The sequence below is a fragment of the Sphaerodactylus townsendi genome, linkage group LG04, assembly GCF_021028975.2.
Source record: "Sphaerodactylus townsendi isolate TG3544 linkage group LG04, MPM_Stown_v2.3, whole genome shotgun sequence".
Classification (NCBI taxonomy): domain Eukaryota; kingdom Metazoa; phylum Chordata; class Lepidosauria; order Squamata; family Sphaerodactylidae; genus Sphaerodactylus; species Sphaerodactylus townsendi.
Window position 1 is genome coordinate 56,345,884 of NC_059428.1, and position 26,772 is coordinate 56,372,655.

The 26,772-nt window shown below is 41.6% G+C and overlaps 1 protein-coding gene across 10 annotated transcripts in view; it reads left to right on the forward strand.

Moving 5' to 3' along the window:
* The window catches only part of ROBO1 (roundabout guidance receptor 1), a 669,323-nt gene that overhangs the window by 572,985 nt on the left and 69,566 nt on the right, over positions 1–26,772 (forward strand). For 8 of the 10 annotated variants that reach the window (XM_048495370.1, XM_048495373.1, XM_048495374.1 and 5 more), the window contains 7 exons: positions 4,657–4,665; positions 10,435–10,559; positions 12,654–12,825; positions 15,977–16,182; positions 25,208–25,289; positions 25,641–25,809; positions 25,905–26,071. In XM_048495370.1, coding sequence (XP_048351327.1) covers positions 4,657–4,665; positions 10,435–10,559; positions 12,654–12,825; positions 15,977–16,182; positions 25,208–25,289; positions 25,641–25,809; positions 25,905–26,071 — 930 coding nt within the window. The remainder of the gene's footprint in view (positions 1–4,656; positions 4,666–10,434; positions 10,560–12,653; positions 12,826–15,976; positions 16,183–25,207; positions 25,290–25,640; positions 25,810–25,904; positions 26,072–26,772) is intronic. The other 2 variants (XM_048495375.1, XM_048495379.1) reach the window with 1 other exon arrangement.

Below are 26,772 nucleotides of genomic sequence, written 5' to 3' on the forward strand. Positions count from 1 at the left end.
TGTAAGGATTACACTATGCTTTGACTTCCCAAACTCAATTACAGAATACAGTGATTCATAGTAGTATGTGGTAATGCACATGTTCTACTCTCATGAAAGAACAGACATTTCATAGGAGTTCTCTTAAGACCTTCAGCTGTTGAACCTTTATCCCTGAGTTAGGTTAAGCCCCCAAGGATGTGATCACAAGGAGGTCCATAGGGAGGAAATCTAGCGCACTATGGGGGGGGGGGAGAAGAGAGGGGGGATTGAAGGTTACTCAAATTTAGAAGGTTAACATGACCAGTTGTGGCTTCTGCCCAGCATAGGTTCTGAGGCCGTTTCCGCATGAATGCGGAAGCGGCCGGTTCGGCGTACTTGACGCCGACCCGGCGTGTCCCCGGGCCTCCGGCGCGTCACCGAGGCCTGGGGACACACACCCCTGGCCCTGCGCGCCTGCTCCAGCGACCGGGAGCAAGGAGCAAGTGCCGGGAGCAAGGAGGGGGGGAGGCGTCTCGAAGCCGCTGCCGTTCGCTTGGCAGCGGCTTCGAGGCAGCGTTTCCCCAACAAGAGCGCTTCCAAGCGCTCTGGGGAAACACCGGCTTCGCGGCGGCCGGGCGGCGCGAGGGCGGCGCGGCTGCGATGCAGCTGCGCCCCCTGTGCGAATGGCGGCCTGGGGACGGCATTTTTGCCGTCCCCAGGCCACCATATTCCACCCGTGCGGAAACAGCCTGATTGTCATTGGCTGTGAAGATTTTAAAAATGTTGCTTTGGCAGCAGCACAGGCATCTTTACTGTATGACTGAAGTTAGGCTGTGGCAATCATTTTTGTGACTGGCTCCGCAGCAGGCATATTGTCAGAATTCCAAAGGTGCCTGCAGGCTGGGAAAGGTTGGGCATCCCTGGTTTAGACCATCTGACTCTGTCCTGTGCCTTGACTACAAGGACACTGATAAAAGCTGACTGAATGTCTCATTGAAAAAAAATCTTTATCTACTTACCAAAATTAGTATGCTTTATCTTGGTGCTAAATTTAGAGTGCTTACTCTACCTCTAACCTACTAGAGTCTTAACAGAGACAGGTTTACATACGTTGGTTTTTTTCACTCCACTGGAGAAAAAAATCAGGCAAACAGGTCATTGAACTGTGTCTTGGCACTGTTGGTTCATTTCTGTCTAATGTGTTTTCCCCATATTCGCTACTTTTAAAAGCTCACCTCTCCTTGAGAGAACCAATGCCAACATTCTTTGCTACCTAAAACATTAAGGAAAATCCACTTTCTATTACAGTAGCTTAAAAATAAGCATTTGTCTAATGATTCACTACATTTGGTGGTGTTATATGACTGACTGACTGGCTGACTGACTGACTGACTGTCTAAAACATGCTTTTTGTCTGAATCTGAATAACAAAATAAAATCTAAAATTGGTTGATAACATTGAACTGGAAATTGAAACCTGCCTGACTTAACTGCTGTCTCATATTGTTTTATGCTAGTAAGTATTACAAAATAAATAGCTCTTATAGTTTGCAGTAACCAATTTGGCATATGCATTTAATTATTCGATTTTCTTATAAACTGAATTACGGTGTACTGAATGTAGCCAGATTCAAAAGAGAAGATATTATAAGTAACTTATATGTTCATTTCATTTTCATGTCACACCTGTCTTATGTACTGCTTACTTGAAAATGAATCTGTATTTCTCCTACCTAATGAATTTTGACAGGTGGAATCTTATTCCTTTTCTCAATATGTGTTATTTGAGATTAGCATACTACAGGTGTTTACCAGCTAATTATGACAGTGTACTCATGCTTAACAGTAGTTTATTTTTAATCTTCACCTAAAAGGGTAAAACCAAATGAGAGCACTGAAGGACTTAAGATATGCAAAACATCCCTTTAAAAACCTGTATTTGACATTTACCACATATGAGTCAAATCTTATGTAAATTATTCTGTTCCTGATTTATTCATTGAATAATCAATGGCTTCTTTCTTTAAAAATCTAGCATTTATTGCATTTTATCTGTAAATATAATGCATGAAGAGAGAGAGAGTGTGTGTGTGTGTAATGTTGAGTTCGGAAATGCATTTTTGTGGACATCATCTCAGCAATTTTATTTTTCGAGATAAAGACTATTGTTTAATTTTCTAACCCCCATAATTGATAATAGGATAGATTTGGAAGAATAGTTTCAAGTCACAAAGGCATTTTAGCATTTTATATGGGTCTAGAATAAAGGAAATAGTTTGTAGGATTTTTAAAATACTCACTAAAAATGACGTTTGTTTACTTAAGCAATCAGTATAGAGAAATGATTTAGCAACCTCTTCTTACATAGCATAATGTTTTGGAGTGAGATGCAAATAGTCTCACCCTTCCTATCCATGGAAATTGAATTTTCAAGGGACTGATGTAAGCATTCAATTCAAAAAGGATTAGATTGTGTGGCTTCCATGTCATCCTAACTCATTTCTGACTAAGCTTGTTCACAAGTTATAGTGAATTTACAGCCTGTGTACAGTGTACACTTATTTTTTCCTGATATGTATGTTGAATACTTCTCATATTATGCTCAACACATGCACAGTTGAACATGTGACTGAAACCTCACATTTATATAGATACTGGTCCATGGTTTCCTTTGTATAGTGAATGTATGTTGACTCTTTAGCAGAAATAGATGTTCTTATCTATTTCTGCCCCACCCACCTCACAGGGTGTTTTCTTGTGAGGGGGGAAGGGCAAGGAGATTGTAAGCCCCTTTGAGTCTCCTACAGGAGAGAAGGGGGGGATATAAATCCAAACGCCTCCTCCTCCTCCTCCTCCTCCTCCTCCTCCTCCTCCTCCTCTTCTTCTTCTTCTTCTTCTTCTTCTTCTTCTTCTTCTTCTTCTTCTTCTTCTTCTTCTTCATGTGCATTCAGCCACTGTAACATGTGAACAGAGCTAACTGAATTAGGTTTAGTGAAGTATGGAAGATAGGCTCATGGTTGTTTCTGCCATCTCCACTGCATGTGATGTACAGTACCTAAGTGCACATATATGCATTGTTTAGTATGTAGCCCACACATGTATTTTATTGCCACACAAGCATAGGGTTAAAATAACCAGAGGACTAAAAGAAACCTATAAGTTCTCAGCTTTAAAAACTTAATGCAAACTTTTAAGTCCTTTTGATATGATCCCACTTCAACCAGAGGACAGTTCATCGTGATCAGGAATATAGCCAAATCATGGGGGAAAACATTCAATGGAATATTCAACACATCCTATTTTAAAGAAATATATTGTCTGTGTGGTACTTGTACAGAATTACATTTTTGGGCTTCATGCTCTTTATCAGGGGCTCCACACCTTTTTGAAACTTGTGAACACCTTTGAAATTCTGACACAGGGTGATAGATACAGCCATGAAATTGCTGCTTCAGGAAGTGGACCCAACCACAAAATGTAATGGAGTGAGGTTACGCATAACTCTAATAGTAACACTTCAGCATTTCAGGCAAAAGCTCTGTTTAACACAGCGGTTCTCAACCTGTGGGTCGTGACCCCTTTGGGGGTCGAACGACCCTTTTACAGGGGTCCCCTAAGACTCTCTGCATCAGTGTTCTCCATCTGTAAAATGGATAAATGTTAGGGTCACCACAACATGAGGAACTGTATTAAAGGGTCGCAGCCTTAAGAAGGTTGAGAACCACTGGTTTAACAGGATGCCTTTTAATATGAAAATAAGGTTTAAAATATTTTCTTTTACACACACACATATTATCTTTTCATGTAGTGAAGATTCTTGTGCTGCTTACAACAAATGTTTTTAAAGATCTATACAGCCAATCAAATCTCAAATGGCCAGGTTGGCAAGAGCCAGAGGTTTTCTTTTAGATTTGATAACCAGGTGCATCATTAGGGATTTTGACCAAGGCCAAAACTTTGGTATGACCGCTCTTCAAATAATTATTTCCCAAGTAAATTGTTCTACTGGAATCTATTTTAATCTATGTGTAAGGAAGACTACTAATCACTACTACTTGCCTCTTAATAGGTAAAATACTCTTTATATTGTAATATAGTTGTAGAAGAATTCTTCCTACCGGTGTGTTGTAGAGGACAAACATTTAAAAGGAAATGAACTGAAATACAATCACTTTATCCACTGGAATAGGTATTTCTGAGCTCTACCAATCCTGCCTGAATTTGTTCCTTCCTTCTTCTCACTGGAAATATGCCATGAACACTGATGGCGATTATGAAAATTACTCCTGAATTATGTGATGAATGGAACATCATAATCCATTTTTATTCTGTTTCTCAGCATGAAGGATGTAGTGGACAGGTTGTGGGTGTAACTGCTGAATGTGATCCCATCAGTCAGCTCAGCAGGGAGAAAGATCTTTTTTATACTGTGGCAAATTTCTTGTATATATTTGGTGTTTCATGCTTCATATCACCTTATTTACAATTGAGTTTTCTATTCAGCTAAAAAGAACTATTTGTTTAGTAAGACTTTTTGTGTTACACTGTTTTTCTCATATCCTAAATATGTTGTGTGCTCAAATAAATTACAATTTCTAAAATAGGATCTGGAAATTTAAAAACATCAATTTACTTTTTTATTCATTTTATGTTTGATTTTATTTATTCCATTTTTTCTTTTTGTTTTGTTTTTAGTTGTATCTGGTAAGTTGATATATTATTCGCCATCTTCTCATCTTCGTTATCCCTGTGAATGGAACTCCTCTCCCCTTTTCCATCCATATCCTTCCATATCTGCCAGCTTCTGCTTCCATCTTTCACTTGTAATTGACTGGAGAAACTGCAAAGAGCAGATTCTGCATGAAGTATAGGTAATTTTTGTGTCAAACAACAAAGGTAATGGGATGCTTATTTCTATCTGTTTTTATAATTGTAATGTTGAATTCTAATTAACTTATGTATGCTTGACTGAAATCTTACTTTTGAATCTGCAAATCCACCATTTTTCATTTTTTTATTTTTTTCATGCATATTCATTATAAGCGTATTTTTGTTTGTTTTCATTCTGTTCATTTATTTTATGATATTTTACACTATTTATATGCAATATGGCATTTATATACAAAACAGAAATCAATATTAATAGTACTATTTATTTTGCATTTTTAGTACTGTTAGGGTGGAAGAATTAGTATAGTTTCATCCTAAGCCTGGAGAACCCATCACAGAAGATGGAATTTTAAAAATCAGATATTAGCTTGGATCCTACAAACTGCAGGTGAAAGGTACTTGCAGCTCCCTGAGATATTCAAGCAATTTGTTAGTTGAATCCTAGGGTAGGGGGTTGCCTTGGGGCACCAGTGAGGCAGTGGAATCAATTCAAATCAGCCCCAAACTGCCAATGTACTGGTGGAAACTCTGCCAGTGGAAGAATAAAGAAAGACCATTTTACTTGATTCAGCATCCTTGTAGCTTCCATATCCCATGGCCTTCAGTACAGTTATTTTAACTGATCCAACCTGGAGGAAAAATGAACAGTAGTTGATAATATGGGGAGAACCATATGGATCTGGCTGTAAAGAAGGATTCAGTTACGAAGGATGTAGTGAGGAAGGATTCACGGAGACATTTACTAATCAGCAGTTATACAGATTTTTCTGTCAAAGAGGATTGTGCTATGTAAAAGTGGTGTTTATAAGATAGTGATGTTTTAATGGATTGTGGGTCAGAGGCGGATTCCGCACACGCCATAAACAGCGGTGTGCGGCCGGTGTACACAGTAACACAGCTGCCCCGGGGTGATTGCATGGCCGGGTGCCCCGTGGGCAGCATGGAAACAGGCTGGGCTGTGGGCCTTTGCATGGGACCCTGCGGTTTTTTCTAGTTAGCCAACCAGGAATGGATCCAGGAACCCCCACAGCCATGCTGACATCTCACAGGACCCAGATATCAACCCCTGCACCTTGGCTATGCAGACCGGAAGTAGCAAGAAAAGAGGTACACAAGTGCAGCCAGAGCAGGAGCGCCTCCTGCCCGGCTGTTTGCGCAGCGCCAGCTGCACACCTACATTTTCAAAAATCTCACTCATTTAGCGAGTCACGGAAACATCGTTGTGGGGAAAATAGGTTGTTGTGGCTTAGCTCCAGCAGTGGCAGCTGTGCAAAGTCCTTCCCCACAACAGTGTTTTTACCGGCTGCACACCGCTGTATACGGCCCATGCGGAACCCACCACAGTTTTGTAAAAGCTCTGTAAAATGCAATATTGTGGGTATTGATGTGGGGTTTGGGGGAAAATTTGCATGAGAGCATTTTCCATAAAACTTTCCTAAGCTCTAAATGCAGAGGTGTACCAGGGGGAAATGGCGCCAGAGAAATCCATTCTCCAGGGGCCTCCCTGCTATGCCTGGGGTAGGACCCACCCCCAGGCCCATCCCCAAGCCCTGCCCCTTCCCAGTTGCCAGCTTCAAGTGGTACCCCCTGTCCCTAGGCAAATGCGCCACTATCTAAATAATGTGATCTGATCTTGCATACTTGTTTGACTAATTTTTGTGTTCCCCAGTATCCTTTTTCTCTTAGGCACACAAAAGTCTGATATTTAGTAAAAATGGATAAAAATGTAACCCAATAGCCATAAAGTAATTGAACTGAAATTTGATTCAGGAGAAATTACAGTAAGCACATAGTATAGTTTCAATGTTACTTTCAAACACATTCAAAATTTTGAATGAAGACATTGCATATGAATACTTATAAAAGCAGAGACAGTAGCTTATACTTACCTTATATTGTTGCTGTTTGGGATTTTTTTAACAGTTAAGGGAAACAAGACTCAGAAAATTACAGCTGCACACACTGTTGTTGAGATACCCAAAGTGCTAGATAAATCTTACATTGACAGTGTTTACTTTTTTCATAAATAAGTGTCCCAACTTCAGTTTCACTGTTACTTTTTGCATTGCTTTTGAGTCCTATTTCAGATTGAGAAAAATATGATTTAGAATTATTTCTAGACTCAGTGCTCAATGGGGGAAGGAAAGAATGGGGAGGCAGAGCCACAACCACCCAGATTAACCAGACAGATAACTTAGCTGGAGAGAATTGGAACTATAGAAAACTAGGTTTGGAGGATAAGATGACTTTTTTACTTGTTTCAAATTACTTCAAATTGTAAGTTGATATATTAGAAAAAGTTTAAGAAAAAAGAGGAACCTATGTTGGGCTTGAGGTTTAAATAAACAATGGAAAAATGTTATAGATAAGATTGACAGAAGGCTATGGGCAGGGAGCCAGTTATGTGTACTCTATATGTTTAGGTACAAGTAGAATAGGGTGGCTGCCTTTGTTGTACAAGTAGAATAGGGTGGCTGGATCACCTTTGTTTTTTCCTCCTATGTTAGTTTTGTTGTAGTTGTAAAAAAATTGATTAAAAAAGAAAAGAAAAGCATATTGCCCTTTTCCTCCCTCCTCCCACAGGCCCACAAACAGGGCTCCAGGTTAAGTCTGGGATCCCAGGCTTCCACTAAATACTTTTTCACTAACATAGGACTGGGAGAGGATTATAGTGGTGACTGATTCCCTAGAAGCAAAATAGAAATAGCTATTTGTTAGTCTATTCCTTGTTTTTGTCTTTGTTGAGCTGCAAACTTTCCTGTTCCTTTCACAAGAACCTGCTGTTGGTGGAATGCTTAAGATCCTTATGGCAGTTCTGGACAGAAGTCAAGTGTTGCAGTATCTTTTCCACCATTCTCTGCTGCTCATCAAATTATGTCTTTCTTTACAGCTTTTCTTTTGCACACAAGTCAGTGTAACAGCTGTTTCAATTGAAGACAGTCTTAATTATGTCTGCAAATGTATCAAAAGCAGAAGATAACTTGTCTTCAATTATATGTTGCCCTCTGTATTCAGTTTCCAAAGATTAACTGGAACTCAGATCTCTTAGCAAATATTTGTTTTACTACTACTTTTTTAGATAGAGATGAAGATGGCAAAATCTAAGTGAAAATTTATTTCAGTTGTCTGAATATCTCAAGAATATTTGAAAAGTTTTTTTTAAAAAGCCACTGAAACTGATTTTTTCTGAAACTCTCACAATACTAGAACCAGGGGGCATTCATTGAAAATGCTGGGGGGAACAATTAGGACTAATAAAAGGAAACACTTCTTCACGCAACGTGTGATTGGTGTTTGGAATATGCTGCCACAGGAGGTGGTGATGGCCACTAACTTGGATAACTTTAAAAGGGGCTTGGACAGATTTATGGAGGAGAAGTCGATTTATGGCTACCAATCTTGATCCTCTTTGATCTGAGATTGCAAATGCCTTAACAGTCCAGGTGCTCGGGAGCAACAGCCGCAGAAGGCCATTGCTTTCACATCCTGCAGGTGAGCTCCCAAAGGCACCTGGTGGGCCACTGCAAGTAGCAGAGAGCTGGACTAGATGGACTCTGGTCTGATCCAGCTGGCTTGTTCTTATGTTCTTATGTTCTTATGATAGTAACAAATTGAATTCTCCTATAACTTGAATCCAGAACAGCTAACTGTCAGGAATCTGCCTCTGAAGGTGTTCAGCATTAATCTGGGATACTCTTATCTATTGAAGCACAGGGCAAACTATTATTCATGCATGGCAAACTCTCTGAATACTTAATAGCTGAATCACATCTAGTTTCTGCTGCTAGTATAAAAGCACATTCTTTTCCTTGTTTTTCTTTCTTCAGTGTCTTCAGAATTTGATTTCAATGTGATGATTGTTGAATGCTTTCACAATCACAGTACAGTTTGTGAAAGCTGCAGTTTGTGAAGGCAATGCCTTCAATTATCCACAGTTAATAAGCCTTTGACAGAAGATTTAGCCAATGAGCAAAACAACCAAATATTATTATATGATACCGTGGATTCTATATTTACCTTGCAGCTTTCATATTTCTCACATTGTCTGTTAACAAGGGCTCGTACCTTGGAAGGACTTTATTCACTACACTGGCTGTGTATTTATCTATATTATGGAATATTTTGGTATCAGTTGCTTTCAGGAATATTGGCTCAGATGTTGAAACATAGGATTCAGTAAAAGAATTCCCTGGATGTCAGTCCATCCATCAGATTTCAATGTCAGTGATTGTGCTTAACCAGTCTTTTAAGCAGCTATTGTATGAACTCTCCTCTGCTTTTTATCTAAGGAAAAATGTGATAAACAATAATATGATGGCAATTTATACAATGGTTGGATTAATTTGTGCTGCTCCTTCCAATGCTGATTTCAATATATGGCATATACCATATGGCCGGTATACCATTCACACATATAGCTCAAGCCTATATCTTATCGGTAATTCCATGTAGGGTTACAGTATCATTCTCTTCTAGCTGTATGTAATTTAAAATAGCCATCTGAAGTGGTTTTTTAAAAACAAATTATTATCAGTGGTGCGTAAACCTTTAAATACAAAAATAGTGTTTAAATATGATCATGTCATACCTGTTAAAATTAGTAAGGAAACAGAGGAAGTAATTAGTTTTTCAGATGACTGATGAGTTAGAGCTGAAAAGTATAAACCACTAAATACATCTCTTACATAAAGCCTTGTCTTTTGAAGCTGAAAACAGAGGAGTAAAAAAATCGTTCCCTCTTGTCTAGTTCATTCACTGTGCCTAATACACTCAACTGTCATATCTCAATGCAACTGACATAATTTTTGACATTCTATTTACTGCTAGATGAAATGGCCATTTAAGTCTATAAATCAAACAGTTTGGACAGTGCTGGCAGTATTTATAATGTCACGATGAGCAGATGTTTCAAATTTTCCTTCATTTACATATATATTTTGTTTGAGCATGTCTTTGCCTATGTAAATGAAGGAGACATTCTGCTTCACTGTTGCTTTAAATTCATTCCTCTTCAGTAATTGCATTGAAGGTTTTTAAATGCTTATAATTTACACAGTAGCAATCCTGGGGCTTTTGAGTTAAACTGGAAAAAAAATTGAGCAACCCAAATGACATCAAAATCAAGCCTCTTATGGAAGCTATTAAATGACTACAAAATGACGCTAAATCAAAGATGATGACTTTTGTATATCTAAACTCTAAATTTGCACTCATTTAGTGGTTTTTACTGTAAGAATTACTAATACACGGAATGTTTTTAGTTCTTTTTGTGGCTGCTGGAAATTCCTTCCCTTTAAGATTCTGGCACCCCCTGGAGTACTTTTGAAAGAAACCTCACTGAAGGTAATTAGGCTTTGTGAGACTTCAGACAAAAGGTTGTTCCATTGTGGTTTCATAAAGGAGATTTACGTAGGAGCAACTGTGACACCAGGTCTTAACAAAACAATGTCAGTGTTGGACATGAGCCATATTTTCTTTATTCTAGGAGAACCATTCTCTTTGGGATTTAAATGTTGCATGCAAGTCTAATTCATGTAGCTTAAAAATCAAATCCTCTAATGTTGCTGTACATTTTTCTTTTAGAGCCACCACATTTTGTTGTGAAACCTCGTGACCAGGTGGCTGCGTTAGGCAGAACAGTGACTTTCCCGTGTGAAGCAACAGGGAACCCTCAACCAGCAATATTTTGGCGAAGAGAAGGAAGTCAGGTAAAACAAAGTTTTGAACTGCATATAATCCATCACAGAACACTTCCTAAGAAAATATAGAAAATTGGAGTTCAGTATTTGCCCCTGTTGGTTATGTTATTTACCATATGAGTAGTGTCTTCCCACAGGCTAAAAATTAGTCAGGTGTCTTTCTGCATTACATGGCTGTGAACTGAACATAGCCGAGGAGATGTGTGCCAAATTTCAGCTATTTAAAAAGTAGCCAGTAGCCTGTGAACAAATTTTAGATTAAGTTGTTTTCTCTTTAAACTGAACAGTTTCCAATGTTTAGCAAGTAATAATAATGAGAAAGGAATGGCACTAAAAATCTTCCTTGTCTAACAAGTTATTTTTATTTTATTTTCTACCATCAAGTTGCACCTGGGGCAGGGGGGACAAATGTCCCTGGGCGCTACAGTGGGGACACAAAATTGCCCCCACCCCTACACCCCCCTGCCACCCCAACTGGGAAGAGCTGGGTTGGCACTGGGGAGGTGCCTACAGACAGGGCCACAGTGCCTGTTGGAGCTGCCTCCAAGGGGCTGGGGAGGGAAGGAGGCGGTTCAGATGGACAGTGCAGCCCTGTCTGAAGGCGCCTCCCCAGCACCGCAGCCCAAGTCAGAGGGCATGGGGGCAGGTGGAGGGGTTGCCAGCCTCTTTCCCCCTCATCCGCTGCTGCTGCTGCTCTTGCCGACCACTGTTGAGTCCAGGATGGCGCATGGCCACGGCGGTGGAAGGGGGGGTGAGAGAGAGGCCCCTCCAAGCTCTTCTTCTCAGCCGAGTCCTCTTCTGAGGGTGTGCCGTTGCTGCACCACTGCCATGGGAGGTCCAGCCACCTGGCTCCCTGGCCTCATCAGGCTGTCCTCCTTCCCAGCTGGGCAACGGCCGGCACTCCCACAGCGGCAGCATGGCCCCGGCATGTCACAGAAGAGGACCCGGATGGGAAGAAGGAGAGCCCGGTGAGGCCAGGGAGCCAGGTGGACAGTGGCTGAGCCTCCTATGGCGGCGCCAGCCCAGGTCCCTGGCATCACCGGGCTCTTCTCCTCGACTGGGGCCACACTGCTGCTGTAGGAGGGCCGGACATTGCCTGCTCGACTCCCTGGCCTTCCTGGATAGTCCTTCATCCCAGCCAGGTGACAGCCGGCTCTCCTATGGCGGTGCGATCTCAGCACACTGCAGAAGAGGACCCAGCTGGGAAGGGGGAGAGCCCGGCCACCTAGCTCCCTGGCTTTGCCAGGCTGTCCTCCTTCCTGACCGGGCAATGGCCAGCACTCCCGCAGCAGCAGCACGGCCCCGGCATGCCACAGAAGAGGATCCAGCTGGGAAGGAGGAGAGGCCAGGGAGCCAAGTGCCCCACATTGAGCCCCAGCCCACACCAGCTTCACAAGGAGGCTGCCCACCATCAAGCTGCGTTAAGTGGGACATGGGGTGGGGGGGGGGTTGGAGGCTGGGAAAGGGGGAAGCAGGATCTAGGCAGGAGGCATAGGGCGCTGGTCAGCCCGGGCACCATTTGGGTTCTGATATTCCCTTGCATCCATACACCTTTTTCTTCTTCACCTTCTGCAGGTTGGCAACCCCAACCTCAAAGGAACAAACTTGTTTTCTGAGAACCAAGAACTCCATGCATCAAGTATACACACACAATGTACAGATAATCATACATGTGGTATTCCCTACAAACAAAGGATAGCGTGCACTCGCAAAGGATAGTGCCCATTGCAGGCTCTGTATTTTTATAACTGGCTTGGTTGTTTAAAGGTGTTTCAGGGAATCTGTTCAGATTATCGTAGCAGGAAGGTACTACTAACACTATTTTTTGCACAGGCTTTTAACTAAGGGGATTTGTCTTTTTAGTAGTTTTATGTGCTGCATTTTGAGGTCTTTGTGGATATTTTTAGTGTGGTCAGCATTTTTTGTGCTGTTTTAATTCCCCTGCCTTATTTGATTTTTATACGATAGGTTATGATTTCATGGTATTGCTTTTACTTGCAAGCTAACTTGAGCAGGACTCTGGAAAGGCATCGTATACATTCCCAAAATAGATAGAGATGAAGTATAAACAATCTGACTTGCTACCTTTTCTCTCCTCACTAGAACCTGCTATTTTCATACCAGCCTCCTCAATCTTCTAGCCGTTTTTCTGTCTCACAAACTGGTGATCTCACTATTACAAGTGTACAGCGATCCGACGTTGGATATTATATCTGCCAAACCTTAAATGTAGCAGGAAGCATCACAACAAAAGCCTATTTGGAGGTTACTGATGGTAAAGTAAAATAAATTCACTTTCATCTTTACAATGGTTTATTCTGCAGTTTTAAAAATACAATAATGTTTATAGAATATAGAATCACAGAATTGGAAGAGACCATACAGGCCATCTAGTCGAGTCCCTTCCTCCACACAGGATCAGCCTAAAGCATCCCTGGGAAATATTTGCCTGGCTGTTGCTTGAAGATTTGCCGGTGAGGGGAAGCTCACCATCTCCCTAGGCAGCTAATACCACTGCTGAACTACTCTTTCTCTAAAAAAATATTCCTAATATCCTGCCAGTGCCTTTCTGCCCATAATTTATACCCACTATTGCAAGCCCTATCCTCTGCCACCAGTAAAACAACTCCCTGTCTTCCTCTGACAACCTTTCAAATACATTTCAAATACATATGTATATAGCCTTCTTGTTATGTGGTACTTGTTAGCAGGTAAAAATACCGGTGTCTAACACTGGTGCAAAATTAAGGGCCTTGCTACATAGAATTGTACTTTTCAAAGTCCTTTGAAGTCAGTAGGTTTACAAGGGCATAACTCTGTTTAGGATTACATTGTAAATGTAAGTTAGCATGGCACAGATTTTCCTGAGTAAGATAATATGTCTTGAAAGTGGTCCATAACTGAAATATGCAAGCCTGTTTTATCCAATGAGTTTTAAGTTTATAATTAAATTTATTTTTCATAATTTCCAAAACCATTATTACAGGAAAATAAAAGATACATTTGCTAGTTTTATGGAATATTGAGTTCTAGTCCAAATGGTTCACAGATGATGTGTACATAAATGTACAACCTCAAAATATATTGCATTCTGAAACCCATTGAACCTATTGAGGCTGCATTTAATTACTTTCTGCGGTGGCTGTCTGCATTAAGCCAATCTTGTTTAGGTCAGTTTTCTTCACAACATTTCAGTTGGATACAACATGTGTCTAAACTTTTCTGAAACAATGTACCGTATATACTCGTGTATAAGCCAACCCGTGTATAAGCCAAGGCACCCATATTTACGACCAAAACCTGGGGAAACTTATTGACTCGCATATAAGCCGAGGGTGGAAAATGCAGCAGCTTAGTTAGTTTAGTTTGTTGGATTTGGATACTGCCCCCCCCCCAAGGGCTCAAGGCATGGCTTGGGGGCCTCTCTTGCACGGAGGTCTGGCTGGGGAAGATCTCCCCTCTTCCCCAGCCAGCTGGGCAGCCTCCATGGAAACGAGGGGTGCCCAAGTCAGCAGCCCTCGACTGGGGCTGCAGGCTTGGGCGCCTCTCTTGCACGGAAGTCACTGGGCTGGCTGAGGAAGAGAGGAAGATCTCCCCTTTTCCCCAGCCAGCTGGGCAGCCTCCATGGAAACGAGGGGTGCCCAAGTCAGCAGCCCTTGACTGGGGGGCTTTGGCAGGCTTAAGCACCCCTCTCCTGCATGTAAAGGTAAAGCTACAGGCTGGCTGGGGAAGAGGGGAAGATCTCCCTCTCTTCCCCAAGCCAGCCAGCTGGCGACAACCTTCAATTGGAAGCAGAAGGGGAGTGCCTTGAGAGTCAGCCAGCCCCTCCAACTGGGGCTGCAGGCTTGGGCGCCTCTCCTGTTGTTTCATTTGCCAGTAATCTCGGCTGGCTGGGGAAGAGGGGAAGATCTCCCCTCTTCCCCAGCCAGCTGGGCAGCCTCTGTGATTCGCGTATAGGCCGAGGGGGGCATTTTTCAGCCCGGAAAATGGGCTGAAAAACTTGGCTTATGAGCGAGTATATATGGTATATGAAGTACTTTAAACCAGGAGTCCCTAGTGTTTTACCATGGGCACCATGATGCCTGCCAACACCTTTTCAGTTGCCCACCAAGTGTTTTTAGTAATTGGTGGGGCCAGGTGGGGTTTTTGTCAAGTATGGCTTCTTACTGACTATTGCAGATATGATTGGCTGTGCAGATTTTTAAAAAAATGTTGCTTTGGCAGCATCTGCAACCACACCCCAATGCTCTACCCTGTAGTACTCAAGTTTAACTGTGGCAATCATTTTGTGGGTAGGTCCTCCTCCGGTGACAGCCATATTATGGTAGCCATTTTGTTGTTGCACCCACTATGCCGGGTCAGCATTCAAATGTGCCTATAGGCTCAAAAAGGTTGGGGACCCTTATTTTAAACACTGGAAATGAGCTACATATGCCAAACACTAAACATTATCATGACCTTTGCACTAGTTCTAAGTAGTATTAAGGAAAATAATTTTAGTAAATATGAGTTAGCATTATCCTGTCATTTGGAGAACCTTACTGACACATAATTATGATTATTATAAGCTTTTTCAAGAACTAAGGAAGTTGAGATTAAGCAGCATATAGAAATAAATCGTAATAAAGTAGGTAAAATTAAAGATAACTGTAAAGCTCAAGCAAGCTGTGGATGAATATAAACGTCATGCCTTTACTCATCTCAGTAAATGTGTGAATCAAACTGAAAATACACTGGTAAAAAATTAGCTCCACCTTTCATGATATCCGTCTCGGTTCTTTCAATGACTTTAAAGAAAGCATTGCACATACAGATAAATCATACTGTTCACACATGTTAATTGTACAATGAATGTTGCTACTTATATTGATTTAATATCAAAATTGCAAGATTGAATTGTCTAGATTAAGCAAAGAATTTATGTGGAAAACAGTTGTGAAAATTACTGGTTAAGTACCAGCATTACTAAACTGTAACAGACAGAAAATCTTGGAGCTAGACATCAGGTTTGAATCAATTATGCCTAAATATCTGTTGAATTCTCCTCTTCCTGCCTGGCTCCAAGCTTGCTTGTGGTACGTACACTGTTCTATTCCAGTTCTCTAATAAATTTCAGCTGCTTCTTGAAGAGATAAATAAAGCAAATAGAGCATCTTCCAAACAAGGAAAGAGATTTTTTTTCACTAGCTTTATGTCTTTGAATGCTGATGGAGGTAAATGAATCACAAGAAGGTTCTAATGCATACCACCATCTCTTTAAAAAGTCACTGAAATTTATTCTAAAACAGCTCTGCTACTTTAATTGGTTATTTAATTATCTTCAGAGTCTTTCAAAGCCCCAAGCAACTGATACTTAGATGAATAGAAAATTGTTTTCAGTTTAATAAATCTTGTGTCTGTTTTTCTCCTGTTGTTTCATTTGCCAGTAATTGCAGACCGACCTCCTCCTGTCATTCGACAGGGCCCTGTGAATCAAACAGTAGCTGTGGATGGTACTTTAGTACTGAGCTGTGTGGCTGCAGGTACTTTAATGCCCACCATAATCTGGAGAAAAGATGGCATTCTTCTTTCCACACAAGACTCCCGGATCAAGCAGCTAGAGACTGGCACACTACAGATTCGATATGCCAAGGTAAGTTAAAATGGAAATCCCACAAGATGTTCTTTAAAAGTTTGCTTCTTTTACATTTTTGTCTTAGGTCCTGAATGGCACAATCTTTAAATTCAGAATTAATGGTGTTTTAAATAACTGTTCATATAATATTTATTTGATGCTTCATATTTTCAGATAGCTTATTTTACATTCCCAAAGCACAATGGAATATAATAATGCTGCTAGAAAGTTATTTCATAAATAAACCTCCAAGACTAATTGTTATAGGAAACTGTTTATACACAGTTTTTGGCACATAAGGGAGCTTTGACTCACATAGCTTATTAAATCTTGTTGGATTCTACTGGACTCAAATCTACAACTACTGCAGATCACCACATTTATGCTCTGAAATAGTTTTTATATGAAAAATGAGGAGGTAAAATGAACTTCTGTGGCCTTGCATTATGAGACTGAGGCCCTTTCCGCACAAGCAGAATACAGCGCCCTAGGGATGGCAAAAACGCCGTCCCTGGGGAGCTGTTTGCCCAGCTGGCGCTGTCAGCCACCCCCCCCCCAAGGGGCATGAAGGCGCCTCTTTGAAGTGAGGTTTTCCAAAAGTGGCGACTTCCTGCCGGCGCGGTGCGAACTGCACCATCATAAGGGCGTCGCTTTTGGCCCCTGTGCTGTGCGACAGGAACTTGCCTTGCCTTTTGTGTGCAGCTCAGGACAGCTTCAAAGACACACCCATGCTGCCCTCTGGAGGTCAGAGGGCAGCGTGGGCATGTCTTTGCAGCCGTCCCGAGCTGCACACAGAAGACAAGGTAAGTTCCTGTCACACAGCAGAAATGTCGGGACTGCCCACACAGATCCGTGCGAGCAGTTCCCGACGCTCCACCGGCTTACTTTAAGCCGGTGGAGAGCCACTACCTTGGCCATGCAGAAACTGCCTGAGTACTTTCCTGAGCAGGTTATACCTAAATCCATCGGAGTTAGAGGGCATATAAATTTGTAGCAAATGGAATGGTATTGTCACTGGTTTCAGTCACACAGATTTTGTGAATCTATATCAGGATTCCCTAGTGGCTAATAAAAGGTATAAACAGCAAACAAAGCTGTAATTCCATTTTTTTACATAGTGTAACATTTTAGCTATTGTCATCATCACAGTCTTTATTGCATCAGAAAATAGGTCAAAGCAATTTTAAACTATGTTATTAAGAGAATGAAAATTTTCATCTCCAGTTCACTCTATAATTTATATTGCTCTACCACTAGTTCTTTATATTTGCATTCTTGTGCTTCTTGCATTCTCTATCATGCCATATTAAAATACAGTATGATTCTCAAAGAGTATATTGATTAAGATAATCATAGGTATAGGTGGTTTCATACAGGTTTTCAACACAGTCTTGGTCAATGCTAGAATCTTCTGTGACAAGTTATAGCAAAATTGTTTACGTTTTCTTTTCTTTTTTTAAAGTAGAACACCTGTTCTTACTTGCTGGGTGTTCTTGCCTTAGGATAACTTGATTCATAAAATTAAACTAAAGGTAAAGAGACCTTTTCATACAACTCATTGTTTGAAACCATCTGGTTACCTTCCCATGCATACTCTTCATGCCAGCACAGAATTTGTGGTGTTGACAGGTGTCTCTGATTTTTAACTTGACCTTTTGTGAGTGGATTAATCTTTCATTACTTTGTGAATGCATTACCAGTAACTTTTGGTAGGTTGGGTTTTATGCCGGTGATTATATCATATGCAGCCTTTTTACATGCATCATATTATCACAGTCAACTGTGAACATCAACATTTAAAAAATCCAGATGGCCTTGGAAATAACTTGCAAGAATTCTGTCTTGCCTGAAGAGCAACTCTTACTTATTCCTTACTTCCCTTTTTAAGCATCTTAACGTATTAGGAGCTTTTTCTGCCTAGGATCCTGAGATCCTGCCATACAGAATAGACAATGCTGAGCTACATAGACCAATAGTCTTACCTTAGTATAGGGCAGCTTCATGTGGTCACGTATCTTTTCAAAATCAGTACTGTCTACTGTCACTTTAGGGTCTTGTGTAGCAATCTTCCACATCAGTAGCTTTTCAGCACACTACACGTGCAACATCTTGTTTCTTTTGGCAATAGCGCATCTACCCTTGTATACGGGATATTTTTCCTGTATTTTATTTTATTTTTACTGATATGCCTAAGAAAGGTCAGTTGAAGTATATTGTTTTTGTTACAGTGAATTTGATTACTCCAATATGTTCTTTGGATTTTTTTCATGTGATGAAATGCTGGCTGTGGGATTTTTCCAATAATCAAAACCATTTATAAATTGATGACCAGTTGAATTTATATTCTTGCTGAATAGCTTGCAGACATAAGAATATATCTTACCAGAAGAAGGAAAATAAATAATTCAGTCTCTTGGTAGTTAGTTACCAAGTTAGTTACCAACTAACTCTCATTCATTAATTTTCCGGTCGTTTCCCCACTTTAAAAAATAACGTTGAGCCAAACTGCGCTCCTTTGAATCGGTGCTTTTGAGCGTGAGGTCTGACTCCCCACCGCAGCTTGTCCCTATTGTAAACGAGGTTCATGACATGCAGCATTCCCCACAACTGCATGTTCAGTGGCCATCAACAGGGCACTTCTTTGTTCCGATTGGCTGGAGCATCAGTTTGTGGGCAGAACTTGGTTTTTAAAAACCCTGAAAACGTCGACATGCACAGTCGTCATCACAAACTGAACCGATGCCTTTTTTCCTTTTTTAAAAAAATGGTTTCTGACTGGCTGTCGTGCTGCGGCGCGAAAATTTGTGGAACATGAAAGTGCCCATTTTTCTTTCACCTCCATTCCATGAGATGAATGTTCTGAATGAACAATGAATGTTCTGAATGAATAATGAAAATAAGCAGTGTCCGCATGTGCTTGAAGCGACGTGCAGATGAGTGATTTCATGGTAAAAAAATGGTGGAAGGAAATCCTGCGTGCGCATTGCGCATGCCCCACAATGCCCTGATTGGTCCACGTCACCATGTGCGGCAGGAAATTCAAACCCACAGTGACCCCCGGCTTCCCCACTGCCTCACTGTCCTCCGCAGTCGCCGTGGGGTTTTCAGAAATGTTGCTTGACCATCCAGGGGGAGAAATGACGCACACTGAGGAGAACGGAGAACGGCAGAGTCGGGGTCGCTGCGTTGCTGCCGCTTAGGTAGTGGGGAATGCAGCAGGCCCCCGGTTTATTTGCCACAACTACCGCACAACAAAAGCTGAGTGGGGAAACGACCTTTGAAGAAAAATTCTTTTCTAGTATACCTCATCATTTCTAATCTTTAAGTCAGAAATTCAATTTAGTATTCTGGGAATTTTTTCTGCATAAGTTTTTAAGTCAGCTATTAGAATCCAATCAGCTGGATCATTACTGTATTTAATTTTTAAAACGGAAGCATCATTTGTGTTATTGAATTCTTTTGATGCTGATTCAGAATTATCATTAAGCTCAAGTGATCCCTTTGATTATAACCACAGAACACAACCAAATGCTGAATGCCATAATGCATCAACTGGGACACCAACTAAATACATGGAAAAGACACAGGTGTACACAGTAATTAAACCAAAACCAATTAGACTGGTGTGACACAGTCAGCGATTTTTCATAAATTCAAAAATCCCCACTGTTATGTCTCAAAGAATCAGGAGTCGGAGGAACAAAACATGGTGCTTTATTTCAAAGCTGCTACTCACACATAGCCTAAAATCACTCTGCAGCTGTGCTCAATATAACACACCTACTGATTACCAATTCCAGTGCAACAGCTGCAGACTCTTAAAACAATACAGTACCTCACAATCAATACAATACATTACACCCCTTCCCCCTAACTCCTGTAATAATCTGGTGGGATTCTCTTTCGCTGAGATCGTCTCAGCTCCCGCTCTGGCTCCTGAGTCTGTGTTTGTTCCTGGTTCTGCAAAACAATTGGACCCTTTGCTGTTTCCTTATCCTGCATCTCCATCTGTGCCCTTAACGCCCCAGGTTCCTCTGGGACAATTGGACTATTTACTGCTTCCTCATCCTGCAGCTCCATCTGCCCCCTTAACGCCCTAGATTCGAGGACCTGGGGTTCCTGATCTACTGTTGGACCTGGCACTCTCTTCCTTACTTGGTCAACATGTCTGCGGATCACCCGCCCCTCTTCAGTTTCCACCCTATAAGACAAGGGCCCTGTCGGCTGCCTCACAACTGCTGGGACCCAACATGGACCTGCTCCATAATTTCGGACATACACCGTATCATCCCTATCAAATGTCCGAGGTGCTTTCAACACCTGATCTTCATCAACTGAATCGGGATGCATTCGGTCCAGCAACGTTGTAAGTTTCCGATTCATTAGCAACTCCGCAGGACTCCTCCCGGTGGCTGTGCACGGTGTTATGTGCTGTGTTAACAAAAAATTCGCCAACCGACGGTGCCAATCCCCCTCTACTATTGGGCTGCAATGCATCGCCGTTTAATGCAGCACCATCCTTTCTGCCTGCCCATTCGTAGCCGGATGAAAAGGGGCCGAGGTAACCTGGCGAATAACACCATTGGCCAGGAATACTCTAAACTCCTTGGATACAAACGCTGTCCCATTATCCGATACCACCGTATCCGGGAGGCCATGGGTTGCAAATAACTTACGCAGTGCCCTAATAACTGTTTGTGATGTCATTGACATTACTGGCACTACTTCTAGCCATTTGGAATATGAGTCCACTATGATGAGAAACACCTGGCCTTGGAAAGGCCCTGCAAAATCAATATGTACCCTTGACCACGGTCTTTTGTGGACTCCCCATTGATAGGTAGGGGCCTGAGGTGGGGCAGGTCGCGTTATCTGACACTCCCTGCACCTGGCCACCCATTCTTCTATTTCACTATCCATCTTTGGCCACCACACATAACTACGGGCCAATGCCTTCATTCTCACTATTCCAGGGTGCCCTACATGTAAGGCCTCCAGCACCCTAATCCTTAAAGCTGCTGGGATCACTACTCTATTTCCCCACAGTAAGCACCCCTTGTGGACAGATATCTCGTGCTGCCTCATTCCAAATGGTCTGAATTTTTCCTCTAACTTACCCAATGGCCAACCCTTCCATGCCCAATTCAAAACTTGGGCAAGCACTGGGTCCTTAGCTGACCTTTCTGCTATTTCTGCCGCTTGCACTGGAGGCTCTGATAACGATTCCAACATCAAAACCTCCAAAAGTGGGGAATGATCTTCCTCCTCCCTTTGTACTGGCAAGCGACTCAACGCATCTACATGACCAATTTTCTTTCCCGACTGGTGCTGCAAGACATAATCATATGCATTCAGGAACATTGCCCACCGCAGCATTCTAGGGGACAATATCTGTGGTGTCTGGCGCTCTGAGGAAAATAATCCCAACAGCGGCTTATGGTCTGTAACAATCATAAATGGTCGCCCATACACGTAATCATGAAACTTCTTAACCCCAGCCACTATTGCTAATGCCTCCTTATCGAATTTGCGCGTAATTTGGCTCCGTTTTAGACACCGTACTAGAATAATACGTAATTGGAGCTTCCCGCATATCCTCCAACTGATGGCTCAACACTGCCCCATCTTCATACGGAGAGGCATCGATCGTCAAAATTAATGTTCTCCTCTCATCAACCAGAACCAATACACTGACTGATAACAACAATCGATTGACATCTCGGAATGCCTTCTCATGCTGACTTGTCCACTGCCACACTGCCCGTTTATCTAATAAACGGTGCAGTGGCTCCGCCATTGTGGCCTTATGCTTTAAGAATGAATGGTAAAAATTTAGCAATCCCAAAAAATGCCTGTAACTCTTGCTTTGACTGTGGTGCTGGGGCATCCTGGATGGCCCTCACCTTTGCTGATGTCGGGTGGATTCCCCCTGCATCTACCATGTATCCCCAAAACTCTACCTGCGCCACTCCAAACACACATTTTTCACGCTTAACGCGCAACCCTACATCTGAGAAGCACTGCAGTACTTTTCGTACCCGTGTCATTAGTTCCTCCTCAGCTGCACCCGCTATCAAGACATCATCAAAATACAGTATGACTCCCGGCAAGTTTCTTAATATTTCTTCCATCAAACTCTGGAATATCCCAGGAGCTACACTTACTCCAAATTGCAGCCGCTTTACTCTGAATGCCCCCCTGTGAGTCACTATCGTCTGGGCTTCTGCAGTGGCATCATCCACTACCAGCTGTTGGTATGCTTGTGCTAGATCTAATTTTGCAAAAACCTTTCCTCCTGCCAATGTTGCTAACAACTGACTAACAACTGGTACTGGATATGGATGTTTCTGCAATGCCTTATTAATTGTGCACTTATAGTCAGCACAAATGCGCACATCCCCATTGGCCTTCAGGGGGGTCACAATTGGAGTTTCCCATTTTGCATTTACCACTGGCTCCAATATTCCCTGTTCCAATAACCGATCTAGTTCTGCATCCACTTTAGAGCGCAAAGCAAATGGAATCGCCATTGATTTTTTAGACGTATTGGGGGTACTAAAGGATCAAGATGCAATGATATAGGTGGACCCTTATACTGCCCCAGTCCTCAGCAAACACACTCTTTAAATTCTCCCACTAGCACCTCCCATGTCAACTTGCTAACCTCATGAATTCCAGTAATTACAATTCCCAACCTCCCAAACCAGTCCAACCCCAATAGGCTGCGTCCGCCTTCCTTCCACTATTAACAATTTCAAACATCCATCAAACATATGATATTTCACATGGACATTACATGCCAACCACAGGTACTCTATGTCCTTGATAATCCGTAAGTGGTAAGTCACAAGATTGAATGTCCAAATCATCCTGTGGGCAAAATGTTTTATAAGTGTCCCATGAAACGATGGAGAATGCTGACCCAGAATCCACTTCCATCACACAAGGGACATCCTGGATCTTCACAGTCACCGACAACTTACGCTGGATCTCGGGTTGCCGTGGTTAATTACATCAGCTGCGTAAACACCATCACACTGCTCATGTGGGGGTTGGCCAGTCAAAGCCAGCTACATGGGGACAGCAAGGTGCATCCACAGAGTGTGTAGCAGATGAGCCAGGAACATGTCTTCTTGGTCCCTGATGCCTTTTTTCTCTGCACACTCTCCCAATATGCCCCCAACGTTTACAACAGAAACATTGTGCCTCTTTAAATTTACACCTTTCTCTCTCATGGGGCCCACCACAACTCATACATTTCTCTGTTAACATCCTCCCCCTCTGTTGTGGTTGTCTTCCCATCTTCATTGCACCATGCTGCAGTCTCTGAATTTCACCATTACCCGGTTCTACAGTCCCACTGCCAGCTGTTTGCAATCTCTGTGGGCTCCTGGCTTGTCGCACCTCCCGAGTAGAGGCTGCAGCAAGTTCAAAATTCAAGGCTTCTTGGTATGCCGTTTGAAAAGTCAAGTCTGTCTTTGCCAGCAGCAACTTTTGCAATGGTGCCTCTCTCAGGCCACAGACCAGACGATCCCTTAACATTTCTTCCAAATTGGAGAAATTACATTGTTGTGCCAACCGCCGTAAGATTGCAACATAATCTGCAATGCTTTCAGTCCCCTCCTGATCACGTTTATAAAAAACACTCCGTCTAGCTATTTCTGACGGTTGGGGAATGAAATGGTTCCTTAATGCAGTCAGTATCTCTACAAGCGGTGTTGCTGATAAGTCTCTTGGCGCTATCAATGCTGAGGTGAGGTCAAACACCCCTTCACCACAGAGGCTCAAAAACACGGCTCTTTTCCTTTCTGGGTCTGTTATGCCATTTGCCAGAAGATAAAATTCCAATCGGGCCTCATAACTCTGCCACTTCAAAGGAAACTCCAAATTAAACTGTTCCAGCTGCCCTTGAAAAGCCATAATTTACTCACAGTCCTTGCTTCACAAAAACTTGCTAGACTCGTCATAAGTTTATCCTCGTCGCCAATATGTTATGTCTCAAAGAATCAGGAGTCGGAGGAACAAAACATGGTGCTTTATTTCAAAGCTGCTACTCACACATAGCCTAAAATCACTCTGCAGCTGTGCTCAATATAACACACCTACTGATTACCAATTCCAGTGCAACAGCTGCAGACTCTTAAAACAATACAGTACCTCACAATCAATACAATACATTACACCCACCATACATTGTAAAATTTAATTAATAATTTTAAGCATGTATTTTTAGTCATAGAATTTTCTCATCTACAATATTCTTTTTTTTATTTGCACCCTTCCCCACCTTAGACATAGTGGTTAAGAACAAGTGTACTCTAATCTGGAGGAACCAGATTTGATTCCCCACTCTGCTGCCTGAGCTGTGGAGGCTTATCTGGGGAATTCAGATCAGCCTGTGCACTCCAACACACGCCAGCTGGGTGACCTTGGGCTAGCCACAGTTCTTCTGAGCTTTCAGCCTCACCTACCTCACAAGGTGTTTGTTGTGGGGGGGGGAAGGAAAAGGAGATTGTCAGCCCCTTTGAGTCTCCTTGCAGGAGAGAGTCCAACTCTTCTTCAACTCCTCTTACCACATTTCATATTTTATTTATTTATTTTATTCAACTTGATACCCTGCCCTGCCGTTGAAGCCGGCTCAGGGCAGTTAACATAAATACATTAATAATTAAATAGTTAAAATAAATAATTAATAATTAAAACATTCTAAAAACATACTAACATATTGTAATTTTTCAGATGGCTATATATAACAGCATCACCTCAATATCATGAGGAGGGAAGAATACACAAGGACTAAGGTTTTTTTTAATGGATATGCACATTTTGAGGTTCACAGAGGTCAATAGGACAGTTTTTGTAATGTCAGTCTATCCATAGTGTGAGGTGGGTAGTTGGATACACTGGGGTGAGGTGGGTAGTTGGATACAAAAGTGCCTAGGATCTACAAAAAACTTGATGCAGCCCTGGCAATAAGGTCACATATTTTTTATTAAATGTCTGTTTATTTAATATATTTATTTTTTTCTATTCTTCTCTTCAGCTGGGTGATACTGGTCGGTATACATGCATTGCTTCAACCCCAAGTGGTGAAGCATCGTGGAGCGCATACATTGAGGTTCAAGGTAATTTTATCAGGATTCCTGTATATAGGATAGAAATAATATATTTTTAAATACATCAGGAATTACATTCCCACTATTGTCTGATTATGAAATAAAGGATGTGAATATGACAATCTTTTTTCAGTTCATTTATTAGCAGGTATGTCTATATAGCTCATAGACAAAATTCTATATATAAAGTATAAACGTTGAATAGAATAAAACAAAGAGCTCTAAGCTAAACAATTTATAATAAAGATTATAACAAAAAATTATAATAAAACAAATCAACAAAATTAATGGCAAAATCACACAATTATAAGGTTGAGTATATCTGTTATATTTATATACATTCCTATTACTGTCTGCTAGAATTTGGAGTGCCTGTACAGCCACCAAGATCTACTGACCCTAACCTGATTCCAAGTGCACCATCAAAACCAGAGATTATTGATGTCAGCAGAAACACAGTAACATTGTCGTGGCAGCCTAACTTGAATTTAGGTGCAACTCCAACCTCTTATATAATAGAGGCCTTCAGGTACTACTTTTTTTTTTCATATGATCTGATTGTCAGTGTTATTTAAATCACAGACATGTACTAACCTTTTTAATGTATTTATGTTTTATCCTTAGCCACGCTGCTGGCAGTAGCTGGCAAACTGTAGCAGAAAATGTGAAAACAGAAACATTTGCTGTTAAAGGGCTGAAACCAAACGCAATTTATCTCTTCCTTGTACGGGCAGCAAATGCATATGGAATTAGTGATCCCAGTCAGATATCGGATCCAGTGAAAACTCAAGGTAAAACATGCATCTGAATTAAGGGAAATCCTATTCAGCCTTGGTTTGTTATTTAAATATGAGGGGTTTTTAAAGGAAGCAGGCACAGATAATGTTAACCAGGATTTTTAACATATCATATGTTTGGGAGAAACTATGGTTAGCAGTTGTTTGTTTAACATGCAGTAATATATATTTTGGGAACAAAAAAGAGGCTTTTGGGAACAAAAGCAGAGGCAGAATCATTCGTAGGCTTACCAGAAAAGTTTCCAAGTAAGCCGCTGCCCTAGGTACTGGATGTACCACAAGAGCTGTTTACCTGAAACTAGTTCAGCAACAGCCACTAAGTCTGTCCCATTGGCTGTTCTGGCACTGTTCATGTATCAGCCAAACAGCCCAGCAACACTGCCTAATGTGGGTTGTTTTGCTCCCCTGTTACTTGCTTCCATGCTGCTGTTGATCAGGTTGAGCCATAGTCTTAGCTTTGACCCAACCAGTGGCAGCATGGGGTGAAGTTATGGGCATAGCTACATATATTAGTATCACCATTAGCCAGTCCAGTCCAAGTGGGCTTGGGCAACTGAGAATGGGCTAGCATCTTAGGAACTGAAGAGGGAGGAAACAGATATCAGTGAAGTTTTACAGGGATCATAGATGGAACTGAGTAAAAAATGTAGTTATAGAAATTAGAAAAGCAAATACTGGGTAGATTTCTCATACCT